At 39.2% G+C, this 25,922-nt stretch overlaps 1 protein-coding gene across 2 annotated transcripts in view; it reads right to left on the bottom strand.

The window, feature by feature from the left end:
- The window catches only part of LOC149262413 (kinesin-like protein KIN-14L), a 310,043-nt gene that overhangs the window by 281,241 nt on the left and 2,880 nt on the right, over positions 1-25,922 (bottom strand). For both annotated transcript variants that reach the window (XM_089424447.1, XM_089424441.1), the window contains exons 5-6: positions 22,462-22,623; positions 18,829-18,920 (exon numbers count right to left, since the gene is read on the bottom strand). In XM_089424447.1, coding sequence (XP_089280573.1) covers positions 18,829-18,920; positions 22,462-22,623 — 254 coding nt within the window. The remainder of the gene's footprint in view (positions 1-18,828; positions 18,921-22,461; positions 22,624-25,922) is intronic.

A 25,922-nucleotide genomic window follows, 5' to 3' on the forward strand; every position in this document is an offset into this window, starting at 1 on the left:
AGGAGAGTTGGGGAGGTGGCGTATGAACTAGAGGGTGGAGGAGCCAAGTTCACAACATTTTCCATGTGTCTTGCCCGAAAAAAGCACTAGGGTAGCGAGTGACAACATCTACAGAGTTACCACCCATGGATGATGAGGGGCATTTGGTTCTGTATCTGAAGGCTATTCTGGACATTCGTGAGGGACACTTGTGAAACAAGGTTATCAAGGAGTTTTTGATCAGATGGAGGAATCTACCGAGGATGCCACTTGGGAGGGAGAGTAGATACTTTAGCATCTTTAATTGCAGTTGCTTGAGGACAAGCAACATTTTGGCGAGGAGGACTGTGATATTCCCACTTAGCAATATTGCTAAGGGGAAATATCAATTTTTCTAATTTTGTCATATTTTGCATTTACACTTAGGAAAAGTGGGTTATAAGACCCCACTTGAGTTTTGGAGCTAAGGGAAGGCCCAACTTAGGAGAAAAAGAAGAAAATCGAAATGTTGGTGGATGGTAGGGACCACACAAGGAGAAATACAACCCCCCTTGGAAATATGCATTCGTTGCAAGGAAACAATTGGGAATTCGATGGCTAGGCCCCACATGGGCAATTGGGAGGCACAATGACAAAAGAGGAGGAGGCACCCATTTTGGGCATCTTTGATCATTTGAGCATTCACCTTGACTAGCACGCTTGAGTTGGAGGCCAAGTCTGCATGCGCTATTGAGCACAAGAGATTTTCAAGCAAGAATCTCACCCCTTGCTTCGATGGACTTCGAGTGCCAGCCCTAGGAGGGAATTCCCATCATTTTCATAACGATCCAGGAGCATTACAATCTGTGTGTGGAGGAGGTTCAACAGTCACTGTGCAGGATCGACGCAGATCTTTTTCGTGCCACACATGGGACTCAAGGAGAGGAGGAATTTGGGGCTGAGATTTGTGGATGAGTTTCGGGAGGAGTTTGCAGGAGATTTCAGTCATTTTGGGGACTTTCAGCAACAACATTTACAAGTGGGTCGAAATACCCAGCAGTTGGAGGAGCTAGGGGAAATTGGGCCGAAATTCCGAGGTCAACATTTGGCAAATTCTTTTGTGGGTTTTTGTGGGTTATTGGAGGAGATCTCGGGGTTAATTTCCTGAAATTTTCTAAGCACCGGAGGAGGTCCTAGCAGCCATTTCTTGCAGCGAATAGCTCAATTTTAAAGGGAGATCATCGAAAAGCCATATGGAGATCAGTTGGCAGCAATTGGGGATTTGTCTTCATCACTGGGGTTTTGCTAGCTTTCCTTGAACAAGCCCAAGTGCACACTTTCCAAACATCAAATTGTAACCCTGTGATTTTATAAGAAAATGGCTTAGAGCAACCCAACTTTTGGCTCAATTTACGGTGTATGTGAAAATTCTATCTATTGCAGCTACTGGAGATTATTCTTGTAACTTATAAATTAATTTTGCAGTTTATTTACTACAGCAAATAACGAATAAAATCGCAGTTGCAATTTTCACCATACAAATACTACAGAAAGTAAAATACTGGAAACTTGAGAAATTCTAGCACACACAATAAAATTGACACAGTTATTTTTGGACAATTGTCCCCGGAAAAACCCAACTTGGGAAAACCAACTCAGCAGATGAGGGTTTTATTATTAATGTTCAGCAGCAAATCTGAGTACAATAATTTAGATGCCCAACTGGCAATCTAATCTGCAAGAAACACTAGCAAAAATATTATGAGAATTTTCTCACCCCACAGTGATTTTTTGCCTCTAAAATAGCTTCCCCAACCTCAGTGTGAGAGGCTTGCGTCAACCTCTGCGCAGCCCCTACGCTGGCCCTCTAAAGATTTCGGCCTTCCTTCCTTTGACTCTTCCGGGAACTGAAAAAATTTCTCCCGAAATGTTGTTGCTCTTCTGCTCCACCTGCTACTCACCCTCTGGCTCTATCTTCTCTGCTAAGCTGCCGCTACTGAGAAAATTGAATTGCCTAGGCAACTAAGTATTTGAACTGGATGATCTCCATCACCACATCCACTTTCTTTTATAATCCATTGTTGGAGCACCAACGGCCAAGATTGAAACCTAATCAATGGCTAGGATCATTTCTGGGTCAATTTGTGTGAGTTTCTAGATGATTCACGCATTATCTCAATTAATACTAATTAATTAACCATATTCCCTAAGTTTAGACTAAGGAAATATTTAAAATTTGGTTAATAATATAATTGAGACACTTCTAGGCAGAATTTCTAGAAACAATTTCTAGGATTTGGAGATCTCATGTATCTAGCCTCTCCACAAAATTTTGTGGCTAGAACACATCTGATGCTACAAAAACTAACACTCCCTCTTAGCGAGCAATGTGTTCTAGAGTTGTTGCCCCGTGTAGCAACACCTTGTCTCTGCATCATCTCCTATCACGTTGTTGATGTTTGGCTGCTATTGCCCACCAACCACTGCGCAACTCTGAAATAGACAAACTTAGCTCTCCCTATAGTTTTCGTGAGTATATCTGCAAACCTCCTCTTCTGTGGGAACATATTATACCTGGATTTTTCCTCGTTGTACACAATCTCTGATGAAGTGACACTGAATATCGATGTGCTTCGACCTGTCATGAAACACTAGATTCTCAGAGAGCTTTATGCAACCCTGATTATCACAATAGACATTGGTTGCCTCCATCCTCTACCTGAAAAAGCTTACTAGCAGCTTCCAAAGCCATATAACTTCGTACGTAGCTGTGCTAGTTGCCATATACTTTGCTTCTACAGAGTTCAGTGATACCGACTTCTACTCCCTGCTACACCAAGAAACCATCCCTGATCCAACACTAAGGGTATTGACTACGAAGCAAATGTCTGGCATAGTGTTGACCAAATACAAGGTGGGGCCAACATCCTTGTCATTTGATGCATCTGTCTTCTTCCAGTTGGTAATCATTGGTGTAGACATGGATCTACAATCCTACATTATGAACCTCTTCAGAATATTTGTAGCATATCTTCCTTGCCCAAGGAAGATCTCCACATCCTTCTGCCACACCTCCAATCCTAGGAAATAGTGCATTAACCCAAATCCTTCATGTCAAATTATGTTGCTAGGTTCCTCTTGCAATCCTCTATGAGCCCTGATGATCTTCTCAAGAATAGATGATCCACATACAAAACAAGAATTAGGGGCTCATCCTCTACCATCAAATAGTAAAGGTTGGGATTTGTGTCACTCTTGACGAATCTCTTGACCAAAGAGATGTGGGATGCTCTTTCAGGGATATATCAGAATCCTTTCGAGCAGTAGAAGATGTTGCTGAAAGAAAAGTTGAGGAACACAAGGATGCAAAAGGGTGAGGGCATTGATCCCTTTCGCACCAGAATTCAAGATATCCGAGAACAGCTTGCAACCGTAGGAGAAGCACCTCAGACTACAGAGCTTGTGTGTTTGGCCTTGAACAGTGTCACTGTGGAATGGGAAATCTTCGTCCAAGGTATTTTGGGGCGAGATACATTACCAGGATGGGACAGGATGTGGTCAGACCTACAACAGGAAGAGATGAGACAATCTCTAGTAAAGAGCTCCATTAGCGCAAGCAGCAACAAGGCATTAGAGGAAATTTCAGCCTAAAAGTGGCCTCCTAGGGAAAAATAAAAAAATAATAGTTAAAATAATAAAATAAGAGTTATGAATTTTGGAGGGAAAAGAAGAAAACTACTTCTTTTAATTGTATTTTTGGCTTATCTCCCTATAGGTTTACTCAAATTTCAAGTGTATCTTCAATTTTTGTCAATGTGAGTCTTCTCAAAAGTATGCATAATGGGTACTCATTGTGAAAATTCCTAAATCAGAATTCCTACTGCAGCAACTGATGATATTTCTCCTATTTGTTAAATTCCTTCAAACAAATTACTTGTAGTTTCCTACAGAAAATATCGAAATACATACACTGCAACCTTCACTTAATTAAATATTATGCAGAAACAAGAGACTGAGCAAGAAAGAAAATACAACACAAATGACATCGTTATTTTTGGACAAATGTCCCCGAAAAAACCCAATGCGGGAAAACCGGTGCAGCAAATCTGAGGGTTTTATTATTATGCAGTAGTAAATTTGAGTACAATTCTTGGATGCTCAACTAGCAATCCGATACAGAGAGAAACTGGACAAAACGAATGGTGAAGTGCTCTCACCTTGTCACTGGGAGAATCTGAGTCTGATCACGCTGAACTGGAGCCTCTGCGCAGAACTGCATCACTCCCACGCAGTTCCTGCGTCACCCCTGTTGGGTATCATGCTGCTCCTCTGAACCCTCTGCTAGCTGGAAAATCTGAATCTCTGCCTCTCGGTCTCACACCCCGGCTCCCAACTACTGAAACTCGATTTCCTCAGCAAGAATTTGATTTCCCTCTAAGGCCTACGCTGCCACTGCATCAGCTTTACGTGGGCCAGCGTTTACCTCTCTTTGGACGTCGTTCTACCCTCTCTCTGCCCTGTACTCTCCGGCCTAGGTAAACTTCCTTCTTCCGAATACTCACTGCCCCACTGCAAGAAATCTACTCGATCAGAATTTCCTCCTGAGAACTTCTCACTTCAGAAATTCGATCTCTTGATCTCTCGGTGTGTTTTCCAAATGACCCTCAAGCTCCCTTAAATAATCTTCTCGTTGACATTCAACAGCCCAGATTAAAAGTTAATCAATGGCTAAGATCATTTTAGCTTGATCTTCGTCTTCTTCTAAAAGTTACACCCACAATTAGATTAATACCCATTAATATTTTTAATTTCCTAAGTTTAGACTTAGGGTCCCATTAAAAAATATTAATTATTTTAATAAAATTGTCTCTGAGTGGAATTTCCCAAAACGCTTTCTAAGTTCTTTGGAATACATGTGCCCAAGCCTCCCTGCAAAATTTGAGGCCTAGAGCACATCCAATGCTACCCCAAATCAACACTCCCTCTTAGCGAGGAATGTGCTCTAGCAATATACGTTGTTGCATACTGCTTTGACTCTAAAGCATCGTCCTCTGCACTGCTGATGTCTGACATGTTGTCCACCAACTACTGCGTTGTCGCTGCTGACACTACCACTGTCAACACTGCATTCGTACTACAGCTCCCTCTCAAGTGTTGCATCTATGCTGCTGCTAGCACTGCCACTGCCAAATGTTATTGCACTGCAAATTGTTGCTACTACCCTATCAACAATGGAAAAACATCCAAAATTACTGAACTAACTTTGTTCAGTATGATACCATGCAAGTGTTGGAGCCTGACTGCTACTAGTCTTTGCACTGACCCTCTGAATCTACTACACTGTTGCTAACCTCTACTCTATGCCATTTGCACTGCTTCTGACTTCTGCTCTATGCCATTTGCACTACTGCCAACTCTGTTATGAGCTATTCAGTCTCTAGCGCTCCTAGACACTGCAACTATCTCCCGACACTCCTCAGTACCATCCGATACTATGGATACTATGGATACAGGGAAGGAGGAGGATGTAGAGGAGAGCAGTGGGGACCATGATGATGGGGACAGTGATGCTGATTCTGATGCTGATTGATGCCTTGAGGCTTGTATACATGTAGTTGTTTTATATTTTCTATTTCTATTTGCCATTGGCATTGCACCAACACTACCTATGTAACACATTTTGATTTGATGACTTAATGAGAAAACTACAGTTGTCAGTGTGTTTATCTTACTATCTTGTAGTTGTAAGTTGTCTTTCAGTTATGAATTATGAATCATGATTTAAATTTTTAATAGATTTATCATTTATGTGACCAGTACCACTGACATTTATTTGAATTTTGTATGTACTATGCATGCTAATAGCTATAGATGAAGATCTATGTTTGAAATCAATAAATTTGTATCATTAATTAAAATTTGTGTAAGAAATATGATAATATCTAATTTTTAATATATTATATATATATATATATATATATTTTTTTTTTAATATATATATATAATATATATATATATATATATTTTTTAATAAAAAATATATAACGTGTCCTGTTATGTGACCAGTACCACTGACATTTATTTGAATTTTGTATGTACTATGCATGCTAATAGCTATAGATGAAGATCTATGTTTGAAATCAATAAATTTGTATCATTAATTAAAATTTGTGTAAGAAATATGATAATATCTAATTTTTAATATATATATATATATATATATATATATATATATATAATATATATATTAATAAAATAATATATAACGTGTCCTAACGTGTCCTGTTCCGGGGGGTCAGCGTGTCCCGAATCCGACACCACGAATCCCGAATCCTACGTGTCCTGAATCCCGTGTCAGGTGACTTAGGTCCCCGGAAAAACCCAATGTGGGAAAAGTTGAAAACCAGTGCAGCAAATGAGGGTTTCTTTATTAATTCTTCAGCAGAAATTCAAGTACAAGAATTCAGACAACAAAACAGAGGAAAAATACTGAGAGAAATTTAGTGATAAATTTCTCACTCTCCACAGCAACTCCCTGACCCCGAGATGGACCCTAGTCCATACGTTGGTGTCTCTGCGTCACCCTCTACGCAGTGCTCTAGTGGATTGTGTCTCTCCTCACGCTGTCTCTTCCGGAATTCGTCCTGCACTTCCCAGACCATTGCTAATACCCTCTCTCTCTCTCCTGCAACTCACCCTCTGGCTCTATCTCCTCTGTTGAACTTCAGCCACTGAGAAAATCAATCTGCCTGGGCAACTGAGTAATTGTTGGTGTGTGTTCTCCAAGCCCCATCGAGTTTCTTCTTATAATCTCTTGTTGAGACATCAACAACCAAGATTAAAACATAATCAATGGCTAAGATTAACTAGAACTCGATCCATGTCTTTTTCTAGAAGATTCTCACCATGACTTAATTAATACCCTTTAATTAATCATATTCCCTAAGTTTAGACTTAGGAAACATTAAAAACTGATTAATTATTTTAATTAAGTCGTCTCTAGGTGGAATTTCCAGAAACGATTTCTGGGTTTTGGAGAATACATGTATTCTAGCCTCTCCACCAAATTTCGTGGCTAGAACACATTCGATGCTACAAAAACTAACACTCCCTCTTAGCGAGGAATGTGTTCTAGCGTTGCAATCCACTGAAGAACCACCCCGTCTCTGCACCACCTTCTGTCAAGCTGTTGATGTCTGGCTACCGCTGCCCACCAACTACTATTCAACTCTGATATGCATTACATCTGCGGTGTTGTTGAACCTACTGTACTGCTGCCAACTACTGCATTTGCACTGCAGCTCCCTTTCATCTGTTGTTGCTACAACTTAGAATCCATTTGTTTCTGCTACTGAAACGAGTTCTCCACCATACCCATATGTTCCATGAACTAGATGAACTTTAGCTCTCCTTAGAGCTTTCGTGAGTATGTTTGCTACTTGATCTCCCGTGGGAACATACTGCAGCTGGATTGCCCCACGCTGAACGCAATCTCTGATGAAATGACATCTGATATCAATGTGCTTCGACCTATCATGAAATATTGGATTCTCAGAGAGTTTTATGCAACTCTAATTATCATAGTAAACACTGGTCGCTCCCATCTTCTTCCTGAACAAACTCACGAGCAGCTTCCTAAGCCATATAGCTTCGCACGTAGTTGTGCTAGCTGCCATATATTCAGCGTCTACTGAGCTCAGTGCTATTGAATTCTGCTTCCTGCTGCACCAAGAGACCATCCCTGATCCAACACTGAAGCAGTACCCGGAGGTACTTTTCCTGTCCACTAAACTACCTGCCCAATCTGCATCTGTGAATCCGCATAATCTGACGTCATCTCCTCGAGTATATTTCAACCCATATCCAACTGTTCCACACACATATTTAAGAATGTGCCTAGCTGTTGCCCAATGTACCATTTTCGGTTCTACCATGAACTAACTAAGGGTATTGACAGCGAAACAAATGTCTGGCCTAGTGTTAACCAGATACATGAGCGACCCAATGAGTTGTCTGTACAAGGTGGGGTCACTTCCTTGTCCCCTGATGCATCTCTCTTCTTCCAATTGGTGATCATGGGCATCGTCATGGGTCGACAATCCTGCATTCTGAATCTCTTCAAAATATCTGTAGCATATCTCCCTTGCCCAAGGAAGATCTCCCCATTCTTTTGCCACACTTCCAATCCTAGAAAATAGTGCATCAACCCCATATCCTTCATGTTGAATTCTACTTCAAGGTTCCTTTTGTAGTCCTTTATGAGCCTTGATGATCCTATCAAAAACAGGTCATCTACATACAAAACCAGAATGAGAGGCTCATTCTCCACCATCAAATAGTAGAGATTGGGATCTGCATCACTCTTGATGAATCCCAACTGCTGCAAATAACTGTCAATCCGACCATACCACGCCCTGGGTGCCTGTTTGAGCCCATATAGGGCTTTCTTCAACCTGCATACATGAGTGTGCTTATCATGAGTTCCGAAGCGTTCAAACTGCTCTATATACACCTCTTCTTCTATCACCTCATTCAAGAATGTTGTCTTGAAATCCATCTGGTGAATCTCCCATCCTAACTGCGTTGCTAGGGATATAACGGATCTGATAGAAGTATATCTGGCAACTACGGCGAAGGTCTCCTCATAGTCTATTCTGTCCTTCTGTGCATACCCCTTCGCCACGAATCTAGACTTGAACTTCTCTACACTGCCATTTGCAACGTACTTCATCTTGTAGATCCATCTAGAAGCTACAACTGATCTGTGTTTTGGTCTAGGCATTACCTCCCAAACATCATTTGTCATGATAGAACTGTATTCTTCTACCAAGGCATCCACCCACACCTGATGTTGTGCGACTTCCTGAAAGCAAGAGGGTTTTGTAACCTAAGCTACCAAATCTTGATATCTATCAGGTTGTCTGTGTTGTCTCTTGTCTGTATTAGGAGCTCTGACAAATTCCTCTACATCCCTCAAGGTTTGACACACTTCCCTACTGGCTCTACCACTAGTGGTGGGAGGTTCAATCAGTTCCTCCTCCTGTTCTCGTTGCTCCAACTGCTAAGAACTCCCTGGATCTCCTACCCCTGAGGAGACACTGGTACTAGTCACCACACTCAAACCCTGTGACTGTCCTCCTGCTTGTCCCATTTGTTGTCCCTACTGCTGGACTAATGGAACTTCTGCTGACTGACTGATCACCTACAGGCATTTCTCGAGATCTTCTAAAAGCTTTGTCTTCCATGAACTTTACATCTCACCTGACTACAATCTTCCTGCTGCTAGGAATGTAGATCATCAATGCCTTTGAGGTCTCGTTATACGCTACAAGGAACCCCTTCTCTGCAGTCTGACCCAATTTACTGCGTTTTTCATGTAGTATGTGGCAGTAAGCCACACTTCTGAATATCCTCAAATGACTTACTTCAGGCCTCTTTCCTGTGAAGAGCCCCTCCGGCGTTTTCTTCCCCAATGCTCTATGAGGTGTTATGTTTTGAATGTACACCGTTGTGTTGCATGCCTCTGCCATAAGAATCTAGGCAAATGTTGGTCATACATCATAGCCTTTGTAGCCCCAACTATTGTTCTGTTCTTTTGCTCCACTACTCCATTTTGTTGAGGATTATATGGAGTTGTCCATTCTCTTTTGATGCCTTCCTTTGCGCAGAAGTCTGTGAAGTCTTTATCTGTGTATTCTCCACCATTATCTGAACGTAGCACCTTGATCTTTTTCTGTGTCGCATTCTCTACGATAGCCTTGAACTCTCTGAATCGATCAAAGACCTCATCTTTGGTCTTTAAGAAATAGATCCAGGTCTTCCTGGAATGATCATCAATAAAGGTGACGAAATATTCATCGTCGCTAAGAGCTCTAGTGGACATAGGACCGCAAATATCTAAGTGTATCAATCCCAACACGCCATTTGCTCTGTTGTCACTTCTAGGAAATGTTGCCTTTGCGTACTTCCCAAGTACGCATCCTCTACACACATCATCGTGCTCTGTGCTAAGAACTGAAACTCATGTTACAGTTTCTCTGAGCATCCTAAGTGCTCCATGTTGTAAATGTCCCATCCTCCTATGCCATAGTTCGTTCAACTCCTTCCCACTGCTATTATTACTGCCTATCAGTGCCATTGGAGAATCGAGCTGCAACCTGTATAACTTGTTGCTCCGAGCTCCAATCTGTCTCACCTTCTTCCAGCTAGAGTGTTTGACATACACTTTCTTCCCCACGAAGTATACATCGTACCCTTGTCCTGTAACTGGGACACTGAAATTAGGTTCATACCCAATCCTGGCACATGCAGTACATTAGTAGCGTTGGTGTTGGTTCCTGTTTCTATCTGAAATTCTATGGTGCCTCTCCCTACCGGAGTACATTTAGTTATGTTGCCCATAGTGATCTGGAAGTCCATCTGCTCCTCTTGATAGCTAGAGAAATATTCTCTAACTCCTGCCATATGAGCTTAAGCTCCACTATCAATATACCAGGCACCTGATGATGCTGAACCTGACAAGCACGCGAATTCATCCTCCAACTTGGAAGATAATTCTGAGGCTTCCTAACTGTTGATTCTATCCATGATTTTTTGTGTTATTTCTCCTTTCCTTCCTGACATTATTCTGCACCAGCAAACTGCTGCAAAATAACTGCGTCCCAGCTGAAGATTTGCTCTGCAAGGAAAATATTGCTACTCCCTCTGCCTCTGGTAATCTTTGATCTGGAAAATTTATCCTCTATCAACTCTTTCAAAGAAATAAATTTTTCCTCAAAAAAAACGTCCTTCTTGGCCAAAGGAATTGCGCTACCTCTAAGGGTTTCCAACTGTTGCCTACGCAGAGCTTCGCAATTCCTCTTCCCTTCTACCACTGAGCTCTCCAGCTTCCAAGTTGTGCTCTGATACCATGTGAAAATTCCGAAACCCGGAGTCCTATTGCAACAACTGATAATATTTCTTCTATTTGTTAAATTAATTAAACAAACTATTTGCAGTTTCCTACGGCAAATATTGAAACATATACGCTGCAACCTTCACAAAACAAATACTGCGAAAAAAAATTAGAAAATTAGAGAAATTCTAGCACGCATAAAAAATATTGACATGGTTATTTTTGGACAATTGTCCCCGGAAAAACCCGATGTGGGAAAATCGATGCAGCAGAATAAGGTTTCTTTATTAATTCTTCAGCAAAAATTCAAGTACAAGAATTCTGACAACAAAACAGAGGAAAAATACTGAAAGAAATTTAGTGATAAATTTCTCTCACCACAGCAACTCTCTGACCCCGAGATGGACCCTTTGTCCATATGTTGGTGTCTCTACGTCACCCTCTGCATGCATCTCTCCTCATGTTGTCTCTTCCGGAATTTGTCTTGCACTTCTCAGACCATTGTTGATACCCTCTCTCTCCCCCTCCAACTCACCCTCGGACTCTATCTCCTCTGCTGAACTTCATCCACTGAGAAAATCAATCTACTTGGCATAGTTTTAAAAATCGGACCTGTCCACCTAATAAACCGGGTTTCAAACCAAAACCCGCCAAATCGGGACTGGTCATGTCTAAATAAACTGGTTTTTAAAAAAATACATTAAATAATTAATTTTTAAGGAAAAACCTATTTTTAAGATTTAAAACCATGATTCCAAACCATTAGACAAAAATATGCAATGTTTGCTCATATATATACCATGTAAAGGTGAATATATCAAAATGGCACCAAGTGAAATACATATCAGCAACAAAATATATAATCAATGAGGCTCTAAAAGGCCGCTAGAGTGCAAAAACAAAGCCTACAAACTATGGGGCCACTGGCCTACTACAATTCCACATATATGATAATAACTAAGTCACCTGATACGGGGATTCGAGTATTGGATACGGACACGTTGACCCCCCGACACAGGACACGTTCAGATACGTTATATATTATTTTATTAAATATATATATATATATAGATATATATATATATTAAAAATTAGATATTTCTTACACAAATTCTCATTCATGATACAAATTCATTGATTTCAAACATAGATCTTCATCTAGATGTAAGTTTTACAAAGTAACATTATGCATACAAATACAATTGTGACATAAATGATAAATCATAATACATATTCAATTCATCAATGATCCAATAGGAGAAAGACAAGATAGTAAGATAAAGATATTGTAGTTTTCTCATTAAGTCATCAAAATCAAAATGTGTTACATAGGTAGTGCAATGCCAATGGCAAATAGAAATAGCAAATACAAAACAACTACAAGTATACAAGCCTCAAGGCAATAGGTAGCTCATGACTCATGAGTCATCAATCCTCATAGTCGTCATCAAAATCAGCATCAATGTCCTCATCATCATGGTCACCACTGCTCTCCTCTACTGCATCCTCCTCTCTTGTATCTAAAGTCATCTCTGCATCTGTTGGTGTGGAGGATGACTACAATATCACCATCATCAAATCTAACAGCTCTAGCACTAGATCATTGAGATCCAAGTTGGCCAATGCCAACTCAACACTGTTGTCCAGACCCATATCATCAGGAAAGACATCCCACATCTTTGTCTTTCCCTTCAACCACTCATCCCTCTACCTGTAAATAAGACGAAAGTTGATGTGCACATACACCATTGTTTCTGCCCTGGACTGCTCAAGCTTGTTCTTCTTGACGCCATATGTTCTCCAATTCCTCTCGCAACAAGAGGATGAAGTCCCCTGAGAGAGGAGCCTCATGGTTAATTGTTGTAGAGGAGGGCTTGTTGCCCCATGATTTGCCCACCAAGAATAGGGCTTCTTAGCCCCCTGTCTCTTATCAGATCATATCCTGCAAATCAATCAGTGCCTACGGAAAACTCTGCAAAGGCATCCTCCACCTCATCAAGGGATGCTCTATACAAAAAAACCGCCTGAATGCATCTTTCCTCCCCTGTGAGATTTCACCATCCATGTGAGGAGGGAATCTTTGAGAAGGTCCACCATTCAGTGACTTATGGCTGTAGTATTTGAGTTCAATGAGTGAGCCAAACAATTTAAAGGTGTGCAATTCTTGTCCCATCTGCTGACAAGAATATCTTGTATAGTGGTGAAGAAGGCCTCTGATGATGTCTCATACTCAGGGCACTCACTCTGTAAAATAATGCTCCTCACAGACTCAATCATGGAATCCCATCCCTCATAAACCTCTCCTAGGATGGGTTGGTCTGTATCTACAAATCGAAGCAAAGAAATGATAGGGTCCATGATCTAAATAAGTAGATCTACCCTCTCCCACCAAGCATCATCTAACACTGTGTCCTTCACTCTTTTAGAGGCTACTTGATTTGTCTTTCTCCAAAAGGACCAAAACTCTGAAATAACCATGGCCCCAAGAGTGGTCTTGACCTCCCTCAACCTCTTCAACATGATGAATGAAGAGGCAAACCGTGTATCCGCAATCTTCAACAATGATAGATTGTTGTACTCCTTGTAGATAGTGAGGGAATTTGTATGATTTTGTACAAAGTTACGGATATGTCATGCATCCTCAATAATGTTACCAATCTAAAGCACATCAAAAGCAATAGATTCCAATGCTAAGTTCAATGAATGGACAATGCAAGGTGTCCAAAACACTTGTGGATATTTAGCTTCCACAATCATGCTAGCAGCCTTGCAAACAGGTGCATTATCTATAATGATTTGCACACAAGAATCAACACCTACATCTTCAATAACTTTAATAAACAACTCACCCATATATTGTGCATCCTTGTATTGTCCAAGTGCATCCACTGCTTTCAAGAAAACTAGACCATTCAAGGAAGACACCATGAAGTTGATGAGTGGGTGTCATGCTGGATCTGTCCATCCATCAAAAACAATGCTAACCCCAGATGTTGGCCATGATGCTTTAATAGGCTCAAGCATTTTTTCCACCTCTTTTTTTGCCTTCGTCAACAATGTGGTTCTAAGCTTCTCTGACCCAGGAGGCACATACCCTGATGGAGCCCCTTGAGTTAGAGCTCAACACATCTCAATAAATAGAGGTGAGCGTGCAACATTAAAGGATATGAAGTTTTGATAGAAAAAAAAGGCAATGGTGAGATCAAGCTCTTCCTGTTTCTCCTTCTGAAAAATCTTGTCCATTGGACCAAGTGAAATTGCCTTTCTTTTTGCTGCTTGTCCCCCACTAGAACTCTCAAATGGGAATTTGTTGCTGCTTTTCCTCAAGAATGGAAGGGGGTCATCATTCTTGGTTTTTTTTATTTATTTTGCAGCCACATTTTCCATACCAACATTGGACTCTCTTAGCATTTCTTTCCTCTTTGGTAAAGGCACATTTGTACAAGCTCCAATTCCACAACCTGGTAAAGCCAACAAATGACCTTTCACATGGAAATATGTGCTCCTGAAAGTATTGTGGCAATAGTTGCATTTCCAACTCACATTGCCTCCTCCCTTCACCTTGTTGGGTGGCCCTTGCTCTCTTGTGACATATTTCCACAAGGGATATTTGTCACCTTGAGGAGGAAGTCTTCCCTCAACATTTGAAGCTGTTGTTGCAGCCCCACTTGCAATAGAGGGAACACTTGCAGACCCTGATGAAATTGGGAGAGGAGGGGCATCTCCAATGGGGACATTCTTCCCCTTCCTTTGCCCCTTCCCTGCTGCCCTTGATTGAGCCATGAATGTTGTAAAAAAATAAACAAAAAATGCACAAATTTGTAAAAGAAATGCACATGCAAACTGTTGTAATAAAAATGCAAAAAAAGAGAGAAAATGCACTTACATGTTGCTTGAATCTCCTTGAAAATGCTCCCACACCCTTTGCTCCTTGCTCCCAAACACCCACAGCAAAGTAAACAAGTGAATGTGCAAATAGAATGGGGAAATACGCCTTTATAACGCCACGCGGGTTCTTGTTTTCCGGATTCGTGTCCGAAAATCGGAAATGTCATGTCTGATAAGGACACGTTCCAAATTTGAACGTGTCCCGATCAGACACGATGTATCCCGATTTTTGGACACAAATCTGCCTGAATCGTGTCTGAATCCGATTTCATAGGATAATAGTGATCAGTATTATCACTTGAAACTTCTCATGAGTCATCATGATCAAACTCAGTTGGTTGAGTCTCAACTCCCAAACTTTGCAACTGCTCGAGTCACAAACTTCTTTATTGGTTCAGTGACTTGAGTATCAAACTTTTGAAGGTATTTTGCCGTAATATGCCCTATTACTTCATTTAGTGCTCCACGTGGCTTTACATGGCCTCCTATCCCAGCCAAGCATTGCTTGAACTTGTTAATACCCCCTCCTTCAATAGATTTTTTGGCAATATTTGCAAATCATGTTGCCATCCATCATATCACAATGAGCCCATGCAATATCCTTGGCTTTTTGAGGCATGATAACTACTACTTAGTTCAAACTCTCTATTGTTCCACTACTCCAGCAAAAACTCAATACTCTCCAAGCTCTAAATCAAACTCACAAAAACTCCAAATGAGATGTGTGAGGAAAATGAGGGGAGTGAGATCCTTTTAAAGGCTTGGAGAGAGTGTTTTTGGAGGGAAACAACCCTTATTTTCCCTCTAAAACACCCTAGAAGCTTCCTAATTGCATTGTGTGGGTCCTCCTCGACCTTGGCAGCTAACCAACCAGTTTAGGATGGAACGGCCGATTTGACCATAAACCGGTCGGTTTCGTCCTAAACCGGCAGTTAACATTAATTTTGGGCAAAGTGAGAGGTCAAACCCGATTTTTTTTGCCGGTTTGACCCAGTCAGCTAATGAACCGAGCAACTGAGTAATTGTTGGTGTGTGTTCTCCAAGCCCCATCGAGAGCGCGCAGAGCAGTGTTGACAGCAGAGAAGGAGGCTCAGTGTAGAGTCGGTAGCAGCGCAGATTTCTCAGTGGGCAGTGCCTAGGCTAGTAGCAGTCAGATGCTCTAGAGACAGTTGCAGCACAGAGACAGTTGATTCAGTATTTTGGATGCTTCTTAGTTGCAGTAGTTGTAATAGCAGTAGCAACAGTTGAGAGGAAGTTGCAGTGCAGATGCAGTACAAAGTGTACAGTGCAATGTCAGCAGCAGCACAAATGCAACAATTCAGTTCAGCTACAGTCAATAGCAGATGAATCAGAATTAGTGCAGTAGTTAGTGAACAGTGCTAGGCAGCGACAGTTGTCAGACAGCAGCAGCGTGATTGAAGGATGTGGTAGAGACAGGGTGTTGTGACAGTTGTGCAACACTAGTTGGAGAGAACACCTTCCTCGCTAAGAGGGAGTGTTAGTTTTTCTACCATTGGAGTGTGTTCTAGTCTCGAAACTTTATGGAGAAGCTAAAACTCAGGAGTTCTCCAAAACCCAGAAATCGTTTATGGAAATTCCACCAAGAGATAGTTCAATTAAATTAATTGACCATCATTTAAATTTTTCTTGTCTAACTTAGAAAAAATGGTTAATTAATAGTAATTAATTGAGAGAGGTGAGAATTTTCTAGAAACTCACACAGATCAACTTGGAGATAATCTCAAACGTCGATTAAGTTTTAATCGTAGTCGTTGGAGTCCCAGCTGGAGATAATAAGAAGAGGTCGATGGGTAGATGGAGAAACACACTTAGAGAGAGAGTTTCCTTGGGCAGTTCGATTTTTCAAAGAGTAGCATTCTCTTGAAAGAGTTCAAGCTAGAGAGGGGACGTAGAGATAGAGAGGGGTAGAGATAATGAGTTCAGAGGAAGTTTTCCAATTCCAGAGAGTCAGCTACAGGAGGTTCGAGTTTCCTCAGTGGGGTTGCACATGATTTGTGCAAAAGCTTCAGAGGCAGAGTTCGATTTGGCCATTCAAAGGGTAAATTCAATTGCTAGAGGTCGAGAGAATTTTTGGAAGGGAAGAGCGAGTCATTCTCAGAGGTTGGGTTGGGCAAACAGCGTGATCAGTTGCACTTTAGAGGCAAAGCGTACAAGAGCCTGTGCAAGTGTGATGCAGAGGCTAACACACGGGTTTTGTGTAGCCCAGAAAGTGTCAATTTTGGAGTTGGATCAGTGTCGGGTGATGCAAAATTTGTCACTATTTTTTACTCTTATAGAGGATTGCCAGTTTTGGGCATCCAGTTGTACTCAAAATTTCTCTCTTGAATAAAAATAAAACCCTCAATTGTTGCACCAATTTTCCCACATTGGGTTTTTCCGTGGACTTTTGTCCAAAAATAATTGCCATTTTTATGTGTGTGTGCTAGTATTTTTCAGTTTCCTGTTTATTTTCCACAGCGTTTTATTTGTGAAGAAATTGCAGTGTGATTAATTCGATATTAATCAGAAAATTTAATCAACTAAATAATCAGTTAGGAGAATTAATTTGAGTTGCTACATTTCAAGGAATTTTCACAAGTAGACCACCCAACCTTCTCAAAAACTAGAAATTTCTTGTGGCAAGGGCCATAGGACGCAGTGGATAATGGATTTACTTGTCTTTTCTAGTTTCTAGTAGTTTTTATAATTGTTGACTCTTTCATATTTATTATGATATTTTTTGTAAACAATATATGACAATTTAAGTTTGAAGTTTGAAGTTGGCAATTATAACTCATTGGTAATGAATTATGAATATATTATATGTGAAAGTTGAAACATTTCATTTCATGTTAGATATTCTTTGTTATCGTTTGGTTACTTGGTAATGGTAATGGTTACAAACTTACAAGTACAAGTTACAACTTTAGTGATCAATGATGATAAATGTTATATATTGAATTTTGAAAGCTTGAAACTTTAAGATTGATGAATCATGAGACTCGATATGTTGTATGTTACTAACTTGTGGACATGGTTGATGAAGATTATAACTTCTAGATGATTGATGTTATATGGTTCAATCCATGTTTTTATGTTTTTTTATATCTAATTCATCATTCTACATGCTTTTGTTGACATATATGCATCAAAATATATAAAAATATATATTATATAAAATTCATTCTCAAACCAGGAGCTTTTGAAAATGTCTACTCTCTGTTGCCACTCCCAAGTAACCTTGGTCCAATTCTTATGTGATTGATGTGTTGTTGTAGTAGTGAATGTTTTTGACTGGCTAAATAATTGTTTAAAATTTACATAATACTGATTCACCCCCCCTCTCAGTATTATTTTGGTTTCCAACACCCATAGTACTAGGTTCATGAAAGGCAGAGGCCAAGATGCAACTGCAGAGAAATCCTAGAAACATCAAGTAATGAGAATTGCAGGAAGCCCAGGAAAGCAAGTTAACTTCAAGTTCATCACAGAGGACTAGGACCATCAGGACCCAAATAAATGGCTGTCACCACCCATCCTCCATTTTTCTAGATGTTATGGGACCTGTCAAGACTCAACACTATGTTCTACTCTTCTCCCTTTGGATTGAAATGTAAAAATGGTCCCGACTGTATAAAAGCAAATCAAAATTATATTTGTAGTTGGGACATGAGTAGGGTATGTAGGTTTGATAATCTTAGTGGTTTATATTGTAATTTGAACACCCTGAATTTTGTGAACAATGGCTTGCCAGTTTGTGGTTAATAGAATATTTTCCTTTAGCAAAGAAAAACACAAACATACACACTAAAACAATTTCAAGGTGCAAAGAAGACAATTAATTATGTTAATATGTCAATATTTATAAACGTTGGTTGTAGAGAATTAAGGAAAAAGCAGAAGTAACAAACAACATACATGTCACTAATTACCTCCACAAAAAGGTTGTTTATTTGCGACTTTTAACCCTAACTACTGAATTGTCACACTACAAGGCACATAGACTAAATGTCCAATATATATATATAATCCAAATTGCTCACCTTTCAACTTTATGTATGCTTTAAAAAAAGGTCAATGCTAATTACCCAAAGAATCAGAGAGTATTTGAGTGAGCCTTGAGTTTGTGTAAGGTATATACTCTTTTTTTGCTGTCAAAGCTGATAAAACATCACCCACTCTGCAAATGCCAATTTAAAATATTTAATTTCCCATTCAGCATAATTCTAAAATATAATAGCAGCAATACAACTTAAACAATATCCAATGATAAAGGAAACAATAATAACTTAACTGAAGTGACTCACTTCATCTATCTATAGCATACAACGATATAGTTCAGGTTTTCATTGAAACAGTGTAGAAACATTAACATAATGTCATATAAGAAACATATAGATTCTTATAAACTTTTTCTAATTACCAGATGTAAAACACATACGCCTTTACTTTGACAAAATATAACGATCGCAAAAACGTTCTATTAGTCAAAACATTCAGGTTGCTTAGGTATGTCAGTTTGGTAACATGGTGTCCATAGAAATATAATTCCATTATTGGCTTCTAGAACCCCACAAATTTATATACATGGCCACCAGCCAAAATGCTTGAGATCCAACATTCCAAAACCACTGCTATCCCAAGTTGGATTCGTCACATGTAGCCATTTCAAGCTCGTCCAATTAGTCTGGGTCAAAACAACATTTGGCTTGCTGACATGTAGAATTATAGACTGATAGAACCATTTCTCACTATGAACTGCAAGCTAGAGAAGCGATGGAGTATTCGTTGCCTCATTGAGCACATCAATCAATTAAATTCCCAAAATAGCACTGGTTCTTTTCCATATGCCATTTCATCCCTAAATCTTTTGGACCTAATTTTAATGGTTTGTGCTTTATGGCTTCATCACCTGGCATCCTCAATCATGTAACCAACCACTCATCAACCAATTAATAGGAATGACACATATATCATGGAATACACCCTTCTATCACAGAATGTTGGCACATGATTAACACGTCACAATCTCAGAAAGCAACCATAGGTGTAATACACCAGGATATTTAATTAACCAACAATCTGAAGAGTGCAATACAACTTAATTCAAGTCATCAACCATGAATACCTGCATTAAGAGTGCTTATAGTTAACCTACACCAAGTCAGTTAAACTGAGTAAAGACACTTAATTCTAAGTCACTCTTGCAGGCTGTAAATTTTATTCAAGGTTATATTGTTTTATACCATGAAACCTGCAATAAGAGTGCTTATGGTTAACCAACAGCAAGTCAGTTCAACTGAATTAAGACACAATTCTAAGTCATTCTTGCAGGCTGTAAATTTTATTCAAGGTTATATTGTTTTATCACAGAGCAGTACCATCCTCACCCAGTAAAATATAAGAAGCAATTCTTTGGTGTCAAATACTTAGTGATATCCTAATCCCTTTGACAGCCTAGATGCTAAGTACTGCTAGCAAAGAGATTTCTAAATTACTATCTGGTTGAAAAAGAGGAATCATCATAGAGCAAACCTGTGCAGAAACCTCTGGGAAATGACCAATACCATGAATTGCCAGTTGCTCAAAATGAAGATAATTGTATATATAAAAAGAGCAGTTCACATTCATTGTTTGACTATTAATCTAATATCATCAATCATCAGCCCCAGAATCCACATTTATATCCATAAAAGTTTAGCACTGCTTTCAGTGACCTTGCATGAATCAAAAATACCATGTTCAAGGGAATAATAAAGGCCAAACTGTCACCAAAAGAATCATTTTTATTTTGCAGTAGTCATTTCCTGTTTTCTCATAAAGTTCCCTCCCTGTCAAGGACATTTTAGAGAATACATTGTACTATACCCAATCATGGACCAAAGAATGAGAAAACCAATTGCAAGTTTGTTGCCTCTCAATAGTAACATGGTACACCAAGGCTTCACAAAAAGAAGGTTAGGACATTGATGTCCGTGGGTGACCAAAACTTCGCCAATGGAACTCATAAATTCAAAAATGGTTACTTGAAGTCAAAGATTTGCAACCCAAAATCAAAATATCAAAACTCAAAAGGGTACCTGTACAATAATCATTAATGTCTCAAAATATGATGCCAATGTAACTACAAGAGATCATATAGTGATCGAAAACATCGATAAATGCAGGCCTGCAAAAGTGAACTATGGCACTAACCATTCTGTCCATGCTCCAAAACATAGCTTTATCCAGTCTGGCAAATATTTTTGAATGAAATAAGGATATCAAATGGAATCTCACTCCACTATATCAGTGAGCTCTCTCCATTTTATTGGCAGTTCTATCACTTTGGGACCTGGACTGATTCCCTGATGCTGAAACAGTCAGTGATAATGCCACTGGCATTGGTACAAGTTGCACCCCAAGTCTCATGGTTATGTTAATTCCTCCTAGAGTATCTTGCATTTAAAATCCATAAAACAATCCTCTAGAGGTATCTAATATATCATCAAGACATAGTTATAGACAAGAGGAATTTGTATCCTTATCCTACTAACGAAGTCTGCTCTTGATATAAATGAAATTAATGTCCACTAATGACAAAAATAGGTCTATGGGACTCAAAACACAAGTAATAATGGCAAACGAAAGAGCACCTAGGGTCCTCTCCCAAAAAGAAAAAAAAAAAATAAAAGAACAGATAGTAACAAATAAAACTACAGCTGTACCCAGAATGAGAAAACCCCCAACAATAAAGTAAATTACAGACATGAAGAGGAAAACCAAGGAACCAAGTAATGCCACAACAGCAAGAATAAATCAACCATACCAAAAGCAAGACAAACTGTAGGTTCAGACTCTTTCGCATAAAACTCAATGCTATTTAATTTATATAATCAATCCCTCCATCGGAGCCCAAAACCCATAACTACTATTCAGCCGGGGAGATTAACTTCTAGACAGACACACACATTATGCAATGGATAGTGGCAATCTCAAAATAAGGCCAAATCTTCAAGTACTCCTGACTCAAACTCAGCTCACCCTGGCTACCAAGCAGAGTTAACTAAATCCCATGTCTGTCTCTCTACCGACTAGTCAAACATGCCAAGTCAGCCAGACCCGCAAAGTTGCGGGTTATTCACTGCCCGGTGAGTCTAATTCAGGAGCAGATGGAAAAACTATTCAGCATCAAATATAAATGCTCAAAAGAAAAAAGAAAACCCTCATTTTAAACAATTTCTTCCGCAAAGTTTTTCTCAAGTCCAAGTCAAACTCTTTCACTGCAACCTTGCTGATTTGTTCATCTAGACGAGTTTTTGCATGGAAAACATTTTTTGTAGCAAAGGTACTAATTGATAAATTAGATTCATATAATGCTGGAATCAGTCTCCCCAGTTACACACATTGCATCAACCAATATTTTAAAATAATGTAAAATGTGTTCATGAGAACCCAACTTGAAATCCAGCCGTTACGATACCAATAAATAAGAAAGCCTGGGAATTTTAGAATCGCACTCATTGGTCATTCCTGGATTCTACAAATAAGTATCGTTTAGCGTGACTGTAAAAGACAAGACCAAAGTCCAGATTTTAAACCATAAACATGAAATCAAGAAATAAAGATAAACTTGGACTTTGTATCTTGTGCATCTGTAATAAGTGCATCTGTAATAAGTGTAACTTAAAAAAGAGAATAAGAAGATAAATCCAAGTATCGAGAAATCTGGGGATGCTTACGCTGAAAGTGATTTGTTAACATGCAGCAACTCTGTAAGTCGTTCACCACTTGCTTCCTCCCTAATCAGACGATCACTTCCAGCCATATCAACTAATGAAAGCTTGCTATATAGATCCTCCCCAGCAAGACTATTTGAGTAGTTTATATGGATTGTGACCATCCTGAGAATGTGAAAAGTTCTGAGAGTGTAAATCATAAAATAATAAATAATAAAAACTGAAGCCCAAGCTATTAACTATGCATTTTGAAGAAAGTATTCAAGCTTATAACTGACAATATCAAGGAAAATAACAAGAGCTTAAGATGACTGCTCTTCCAATCATTTAGATATTTAAAGAAAGACATTTTGCGCTGGAATTATTAGATCTACAGTGTACACATATTAACGTGTAACATATATTCCCAATATTAAACACCAGTGGGGATATTCTACTCATATAATGTCCAAGTATATTGATAAAGACCAAATAATATATTTTTTGTCAAAAATCATAGGAAAGGCAATAAGACTAAATTTGAATAGAAAATGAGGCAAAGCAATATACAGACTAAACAATTTTATCATTGAAAGACTCATGAACCCATCCATTGGTTTTGTTATCCTATTTACAGCTTGGGAAGAGCATAATAAAAGGGAAACACCAAAGAAAGACAATGAGAATTGATCATTATACATAACATGGCTGCTCTTTGGATCAATATTTTTTTAGGACGCCCATCTTGGTAAAAATTATACAAACTTCCAGTGGTTCACTCAACTAGTTGTCACCAATGATTTTGACATTTTGCAAGTTCCATTCCAGCAGGTGCCCAGTTCAAATCCCCCTAGGTAAGGTGCAATAGTCTAGACTCTACACCAGTGGATTTACTTGGGATGCCATCAACAAATGTGGAAAAGCATTCATTGAGTTTCCTGTTATAATCCAAATACCCAAAATATTATAAAAGACCAGAAATACATACCTTGTACACCAATGTGACTGTGGAGCACATCTCCAATATAGATAAGTAAGATAAGTTACACAATAAATTCTCAAGGAATAGGAAAAGCTCCTCCAAATACACCAAATACATTCATAGATCAAACCACATCTCAATAATGACTACATGATCTCGAAATATACCTATTTATCTATTGCACATGTGTTCCCTTCATTATTAGGCCGACCCTATTACATATGCATTTACACATTAGATGCACATTTAACTGCACATATCCTCCCTCTTCCCCCCAACCCCCACGCTTGGATCATATCATATATATTTAACCCCATATATGCCACCGCCTAGGGTTGTATCATAGTACCCTCCTTCAAACAGCTTTGTCCTAGTGTTAAGCATCAACCAGAAGTAACGTGCTTGTGGAGCACAACTCTAATATGGATAAGAGAGAGAAGTTACACAATAACTCCTTGAAGAATAAAAGGAACTTTTCCAAATACCCTAAATACATCCATACATTCAAATCACATGCCCCCAATAATGACTACATGATCTCTATATATAACTATTTACATATTGTACATGTGGCCCCTTCATTATTAGACCAACCCTATTACATATGCAGTTACACATTACATCCACATTTTACCCCATATATAAAAAACACATGTAAAACCAATACTCGACTAACCCCATGGAGAAGGGGGTGGCCCTTCATCAACCAATAACATAAGACCATCTCTCCACGTGCATGCAAATGCTAGATCCAAGAAATAATGTATCACCGCCAACCAATATGCCAAGTAAGTCATGTCCTAAAATAAGAGTATGAGAAGTGTGAAAACATCCCACAAGGCTAGGGCGTTCCATGGTAGGTTTCTCCATCAAGCAATACTGCACAAAAGTATGTAGAGGAAGGAAGCACTCATGAGGGTGTAGTTGAAACGTTATACCATAACACACCATAATATGCTTACAAACCCTCATCATGAACAAGGGCATTCACCTCAGGAACATCAAACCATGCTAGGCCATATTGAGTCGCCCCAAGAAGTATGTCATATCAGGCAACAGCAAGGGGAGAATGCCAAGCGCTCTACACCATCATGAAGCCAATGAAAATGGTCTGGAATATTTGCTTAGCCCAAAAGTGATAGGGTATTCCATCAAGGTAGTCATACATTGACATGTATCGTCAACCATCCACATAATCATAGGGGCTCCACAACCAAGTCTACTAGCATGAAAGGAAAGCAATCACCAATACAACCAAAGCATCAACATCTTCAAGCTATCCATGATCTCATCAAGTGAAAGCACAACACTTAGGCCATGCAAAGATCAACCTGTAAACCTGATTTTGTGATGAAAATCACTGGAGTATTGAAAACAATCACAAGAGTAGTGAAAACAATCACTAGTGTAGGCCTCATGCAAAATGAGAGATAATGGTAAGCATAATATTGTCAGCAAAAATGAGTATCTTCAGTCCACAGCCAGGAAAAAGATGGATGATCACAGCATTAGGACAAAAATTGGCATGGGGGATCCTAGAAGTTTCGGGACCATGATGATCAACACCTCCTTCCAGGCAATACATATGAGGGAGAAGGTAAGAACTATTCGAGCAGGGCAGCAGTAGATTTTCAGAATATATACAAACTAGTGGGCAACCTGCTCCAGAACGCAGTGCAGCTATGGTCATTTCTCAAGCTGCTTAAAAAATAGGATACAAAGAAAGTAAATACCAGCAATCAGAAGCCACGCAATCAACAGAGCCAATAGTTGGAAATGTCAATCCAGAAGGAAAGAAAGGTTATATTGTGTCCACCAGTATCCAAAAACAGCTTGATGGGAGTGTGAATGTGCATCATAACATACCATCTGTTTAGAACTGAGGGGGCTGGGCCTCATGCACATCAAAGAAAATAAAACTTGAAAATAAAAACCAATTAGGTAGAAATTAAATTTTGAATACATATTCAAATGTATCTAGTAGTGAGCCAAACTTTTAATCTATGGAAATTGGTAACACTGCATAGGATTAAAGACTTGAGTAAGAGAAAAAATAGACACCATATGATAGTTTTATTCATATTTAACTAAAGACCACAGTAGTGGATCAATGCGACATAGAAGTGCAACCAGTGTAAGTACATAGAAGATGTGCAAAATCAACTCCAAACACAAATCTACAAAAGCAAAAGAGATAAAAAGCAGGTAGACAATTTTACAATCTCACCCAAGCAAGAACCTCAACTTCTAGTAGTTACTCCAGTTCATAAATTTGGCTGCTTTCTGCCTCTTACTTTTAGGAATAGCTCAGTTTTTCTAGCTCAGATCGATAAGATTTTGGGCCACTGTTTAAATTGATCACCAGTTGCCAGAGCCTAACAGAAAATATGTAACCTGTTGCCTTTACTGGTTTATATAATTATATTGGACAAAAATCTAATTATCTTTTTATCAAAAATAGACATCATAACCATCCTAGCTCACATGTAGAGAGAGATTCTCA

Source organism: Pinus tabuliformis, chromosome 6 (genome assembly GCF_031772625.1).
Source record: "Pinus tabuliformis cultivar Carrire ecotype Pingquan chromosome 6, CPIR1, whole genome shotgun sequence".
Taxonomy (NCBI): Eukaryota; Viridiplantae; Streptophyta; class Pinopsida; order Pinales; family Pinaceae; genus Pinus; species Pinus tabuliformis.